This window comes from Quercus suber, unplaced genomic scaffold (genome assembly GCF_002906115.3).
Source record: "Quercus suber isolate HL8 unplaced genomic scaffold, Cork oak 2.0 scaffold_86, whole genome shotgun sequence".
NCBI lineage: Eukaryota > Viridiplantae > Streptophyta > Magnoliopsida > Fagales > Fagaceae > Quercus > Quercus suber.
In genome coordinates, this window is record NW_027069551.1 from 786,214 (window position 1) to 792,576 (window position 6,363).

At 33.0% G+C, this 6,363-nt stretch overlaps 1 protein-coding gene across 1 annotated transcript; it reads left to right on the forward strand.

Annotated features, from left to right (window-relative positions):
• The first annotated feature begins 1,832 nt into the window (after positions 1–1,832).
• LOC112027861 (MDIS1-interacting receptor like kinase 2) lies at positions 1,833–6,040 on the forward strand. The gene is made up of 2 exons (XM_024060509.2): positions 1,833–4,435; positions 5,545–6,040. Exons 1-2 carry the CDS (start codon positions 1,900–1,902, stop codon positions 5,850–5,852), a joined length of 2,844 nt encoding a protein of 947 aa, XP_023916277.1. The 5' UTR covers positions 1,833–1,899; the 3' UTR covers positions 5,853–6,040.
• Positions 6,041–6,363: the final 323 nt, after the last annotated feature.

Consider the following 6,363-nt stretch of genomic DNA (forward strand, 5'->3'; position numbering starts at 1 on the left):
CGCAAAAACCATACAATCTTTACCCAATTTTTACCTCTCATTTGAGAGCTCCTTGTCCCTCTCAAATGACTCTACCTCATAGTCATAGAGCTCATAGTCATAAAGACAACTCTTATGCTACTAATTACTCATCCACACACCAATTAGTGTCACCAGCAACTTGGATCAATTGGTGTCTTTAACTCAACCCATGAATTTTTTTTTTTTTTTTTTTTAAGAGTTGTTGCTCTTTAACACATATCATGAATTTTTTTTTTTTTTTTTTGAATGATAGAATTTTATTCATTTTTAATGTTTTATTAACTTTGAGACACACTTGGCATGCATGCATAAATGTAATACCCGTGTGAAACAACAATCTACTTTTTGTGCCTTACACAAACTACCATCAGAGCATGTGTGATTAGTCTATTGGTAATAATCTTTGTGTCTTAGCTAAATTGATGTAGTGATAGTAAAAGTTTTATTATTTACATACTTGAAGACTCAAAGTTACCGTTCATTATCATGTGATTAATAGATCTCTTTTCTTTTCTTTTTTTACTACTTTTTCAAAATGTAAATTTTAAAGGAAAATATCTCACATCTTTATGCTACATCAACCTTAGCCAAGTAATTATAAATAAAAAAATTCCTTAAGCAAGACACCAATAATTGTCTCTCCCCTTTTTTCGTTGGATATTAGTACATGATGTTAATTAACCATTATTTTAGTTGTTTTATTAACGTAATACGAGACATGGATTTGAACCTTTTAACTCAAAATCAATCTCTAACCGTGGCCCTTGGTCAATCAAGGTTAATCGGGAATAAGTAAAAAATTTAACGTGGATAGAATAAAGAATTGGTCTAACTTCAATCAGACTTTGAAATATTAAAATGTGCCAATTGACTTGCAGAACTCTTAATTATAAATATTTATTATTAATTTTTAGAAAAAAAAAATGACAAAGTTTAGTTACAAAATTAGTTGTAGCCTTAGACTACAAACTCACTTAATAAAATAAATATTACTGTATATTTTGAAAATCTAACTGTTGAATTACATGTTCTTTATGTTCTTAATGCACATGTTAATTTTTGTGTCAATCGGTTATTATTTATTATATAATCTATAATCTTATATTTTATACATAATTTTAAATTACAAAAACTTGCAATTTAAAATTTTATTGATGACATAGCTATTGATTTTTAATTTTTTGAAAATTTTGCAAACATGGAGGATATAAGAAGATGATGCAATCCAATGGTGGATTTGTCAAAATTCATCTCCAATAAAAAGATATCGAGTAAGTTTGTAACCTAAGGCTATAATTGATTTTGTAGCTAAACTTTGTCCAAAAGAAAAAATACAAATTTAAAAAAAAAAAAATTAATGCTAATAATGCATTGTTGTCAGTATTAATATTCCAACTTTCTTAAATTCTTAAACAAAGAACTTTGCCCCCTAGATTTGAATTTTGGTTCCTTTCCTCCCTCAAGTCATTACCTAAACAAGGAAAAGAAACTTCTGGCAATAGACAAGAAATTCCCAACCTCAAGGAACCGTAGTCAGAGCTATCACTTTCTATGATTACGTTCCTAGTGATAAATCAAAGTACCAATGTGAACCTTTTAACTCCAAAATCAATCTCTGACCATGGCCCTTGGTCAATCAAGGTGAACCGGTAATAAGTAAACAAGCTAAGTTCTAGAATCCAGGAAAAGTACGTAATTGATTTTTTCTTTAGTTACAGTCAATACGCGCAGTGATTTATTTATTTTGTTAGGGAGTATTTGTATTTCTTGAACCATTTGGGATCGGAAAAAGTTTGGTTTTAATTTTTCAAACTGGTTTGCTAGAAATGTATCCTTAGCAAACGAAACAAACAGTAAAAGGGTTCTGACTTCTGAGCTATGGCTTGCCAAGGAAAGCAATCAAAACATGTTACACTTGCACTCTTAGTTGCTTGCTGGTTTGTTTTGCTATCCTCCTGCAAGGCTAATCTAAAGGCAGAAACAGAGGCTCTACTCAAATGGAAAAAAAGCCTCCCAGCTGGCCAACCAATTCTGAACTCATGGGTAGAACAAATCAATTCAACAGCTTCAAGTCCATGCATATGGCATGGAATAGCTTGCAATGATGAAGGGAGTGTTGCTGAAATAAACCTTGCTTACTCTGGATTGAAAGGTACCCTCGAAAACTTTGATTTTCTTTCCTTTCCAAACCTTCTTCGCCTTGATCTTAGATCTAACAAACTCAAAGGCACCATACCAATGAACATTGGCATGATTTCTAAAGTCCAATATCTTGACCTTTCCATTAATTCCTTCAATGGGTCACTCCCTCTTTCCCTAGCGAATCTCACTCAAGTTTATGAGCTTGATGTTTCCCAAAACAATATAACAGGAAAACTTGATAGCCGTTTGTTCCCTGATGGAACGGGTAAGTCTAAAACTGGACTCCTTAGTCTAAAAAATTTTCTCCTCCAAACTAATGAGCTTGTTGGCAGATTTCCTGAAGAAATAGGCAATTCGAAACTCCTGGTTCTACTGGCTCTTGATGGGAATTACTTTTTTGGTCCTATCCCTTCATCTTTGGGAAATTTGAGTGACTTAACCATCATTCGTCTTGCTGATAATCAACTTTCAGGACAGATTCCTGGCAACATTGGGACTTTAAAACTAACAGAGGTGTACCTGTTGTTGAACCAGTTATCTGGTTCAGTACCAGAAGAAATAGGAAACCTTTCGTCCTTAGTTACTCTACACTTGGCCAGGAATAACTTCACCGGCCACTTGCCCCAACAAGTGTGTAAAGGAGGAAAACTTGCTAATTTTAGTGCAGCCTTCAACAATTTCATTGGTCCCATACCTGTTAGTCTTAAAAACTGCCGAACCTTGAAAAGGGTTCGGCTTCAACATAACCAACTAACAGGATATATAGACCAAGATTTTGGGGTGCACCCAAATCTTACTTATATTGATTTGAGTTACAACAGGTTGAGAGGTAAACTCTCACCAAACTGGGGTGAATGCCAAAACTTGACTGTTTTGAGACTTGCAGGGAATATGATTAGCGGTGAAATCCCCAATGAGATTGTTCAATTGAACAAAATGGGATACATTGACCTTTCTTCCAATCAATTGTCAGGTGACATACCAGCAGAAATTGGAAAGTTATCCCAACTGTACTCCCTATTCCTGAATGACAACAAGCTTTCAGGTAAGGTACCAGTGGGAATTGGAGGACTTTCCAACTTGGTATCTTTAGACCTTTCAATGAACATGCTAAATGGTCCAATTCCACTTCAAATAGGAGACTGCAGGAAGCTACAAAGTTTATCTTTGAGCAATAATTACTTGAATGGCATGATTCCCTATCAAATTGGTAGTCTTGAGGCATTACAAGATGTACTAGATTTGAGTTTCAATTCACTGTCTGGAGAGATACCACCCCAGCTTGGGAGCCTTAAAACTTTAGCAAACTTCAATCTCTCACACAACAACCTCAATGGCTCAATCCCCACTTCACTAAGTAACATGATGAGCTTGATAAGCATCAACCTGTCAAACAACAACTTAGAGGGTCCTCTTCCTGAGAGCAAAATCTTTCGGTCATCTACATTGGAGGCTTTCAGTAACAACAAAGACCTATGTGGTGAGATCCAAGGTTTGCGTCCATGTAATGCCTCAATAATAAAGAAGGGTGGTGGAAAAGAGAAAAGAAAAATTGTAATAGTCATTGTTGCTTCTTTAGTTGGTGCATTGTTAGTTTCGTTTGCATTTGTTGGGATTTTTATATTTCTCCAAAAGAAGTCCTCAAGAAACATGTTGAAAGCTGAAAACACATCAAGGACTGAAAGTCCATTCTCACTATGGTACTTTAATGGGAAGGCCGTGTATAAAGACATACTTGAAGCTTCAAAAAACTTTGATGAAATGTACTGTGTTGGGGTGGGATCATCTGCAAAAGTTTACAAAGTTGAAATTCCAGGCAGTCAAGTATTAGCAGTGAAGAAGCTGAGTTCTCATGCTGAAGGCGTAGGAGCTGAGAATATAAAAAGTTTTACCAACGAGTTATCAGCTCTGACAGAAATAAGACATAGGAATATTGTAAAGCTCCTTGGCTTTTGTTTCAATGAAGAGCACATGTTTTTTATATATGAATTCATGGAAAGAGGAAACTTAGCAGATATGTTAAGCAGCAAAGAAGCAAAGGAGCTAAATTGGGAAACTAGGGTACGAATCATTAAAGGTGTGGCCTATGCTTTATCTTATATGCATCATGATTGTGTTCCACCTATAATTCACAGAGACATCTCAAGCAAGAATATTTTGTTGAGCTCTGACCTTGAAGCCTGTGTCTCTGATTTTGGCACTGCAAAGTTTTTGAAGCCTGATTCATCTAACTGGACAACAATCGCAGGCACATATGGCTATCTTGCACCAGGTAAGCTTCAAATCTTCTCTCATGATTTTTTTGCTAAACTTAAACATGATTGTTTTAGAACTTTGTATTTTTGTTTTGCTTATACATACATAAATACATACATACATATATATATATATATATAATTCTTTTTTGATTTTGGGATATAGGTGCATGTGATGTTACATATTTATTAAATAAAGGAAAGGAATGATATGGAAAATTTTCTGAAAATATTCATTTCATTTCCTCTTTGTTTGAAATTTTAAATAATAGGAAATAAAATGGTTAGGAGAAAACTCATTCGTACATTTTCCTTCACAAACCTAATTTTTCATTTTCAAAAAAATGCAAGGCATGAGAGGGAAAGAAATAGTGACATTTAATGAAAATTTGATCAAAATTCCTATAATATATATATATATATATTAATTACTCATTTCCTATCATACAATTTTCTTAATATTTCCCTCACTATTACCTAATGATAGCTCATTATTTTTTTAGTCTAAAGTATACTTTTGGTTCATAAAGTTTGGGATTATTTTCATTTTGGATGTTTACATGATTTGACTGTTTAATGCTATATAAGTGGTGTCTATTAAGCCACCTCACTCATATAATGCCAAATGTCACTAAACTACTAATGGCAATGAAACACATGACTAAATTGAAAACAAAATCACACACGATGACATGAATGGTCAAAATGAAAATTTTAAAATGTAAAGGATCAAAATGAAAACAAACATAAATTAATTTTAAAGGTCAAAAATGTATTTTAGTCATATTTTACATTTTAATTTTTGTAATTGAATCTTGTTATCTTGCACCAAATGGGCTATATATACATTTAAGTCATCAATCAGGATCCTATTTTTTTCTTTTCTTTTTACTTTTTATAGTAGTAGTAATAATAATAATAATAATAACAATAATAATAATAATAATAAAATAACAAATAATAACAGCTCACTTCTTCAATAAAAGAAAACGTATAATAGTAATATTGTTAAAAACGCTAAGATAGCCCTTGTTTTTTGTAGTGTTATATGAATAATTGATAATTTCTTGTAATATTATAGTACATGTTTTAAGTTATATTTTTTCTTTGCATTGAGTTTTTGCAGAGCTTGCTTACACAATGGTAGTGACTGAAAAATGTGACGTTTATAGTTTTGGTGTTTTGATACTTGAAGTTCTTATGGGAAAGTATCCAGGCGAACTCATTGCAGATCTTCATTCCTCAGTTGGTACAAATGTCCACCTCAAAGATGTGTTAGATGATCGTCTTTCATCTCCCAAAGGTCAAAAGATTGCTGATGAATTAGCTCTAATGGTGAACTTAGCAGTTTCTTGTCTACGTACCAATCCACAATCTCGCCCAACCATGCGAAGTGTGTGTCAGCAGCTGGAGATGCAGGGTTCTAAAAACTAAAGTAATCTTCTCTTGTCCTATGTGTGGGCATTTTGTGTATATTTTTTGGGTATGTAAGTTTGTAAGACTAATAAAAATGTGTGTAACACGGATATATAGACACCGACTATGTGTCCTATAAGCATGGCATGTTAATTTTCATGTATTGTGAGGAATATTTTAGTTGAATAAATTGATTTTATGCATTAAAGCCCCACATATTTTTTTTCTTTAAAACATAAAGCTAGTATTATTCACATCAGTACTAATTAAAAATTATTAGGGATGTTTTGTGCATGGCATCCCACATATAGAGTACAACAAAAACCAGAAAAACAACATATGTATGATACTACGCTTGTTATTCACCTCCTTTCAATTAATGCTAGTTGTTTAGCACAAAAGTTTGTTTCCCAATATACATACTTCATCTAATGTTTTGTTGATTTGTTCTATTTTGTTGAGAGAGAAAGAGAGAGGGAAAGAGATTTCAGATTCTAGGTCTTAAACAATTTATCTTTTCTGTTTTTTA

Excerpts from the sequence above, each read along its gene's own strand:
- LOC112027861 (XM_024060509.2), top strand. The coding sequence starts at position 1,900 with ATGGCTTGCCAAGGAAAGCAATCAAAACATGTTACACTTGCACTCTTA. Across the intron at positions 4,436-5,544 it reads ATATGGCTATCTTGCACCAG|AGCTTGCTTACACAATGGTA; the intron begins GTAAGCTTCAAA and ends GAGTTTTTGCAG.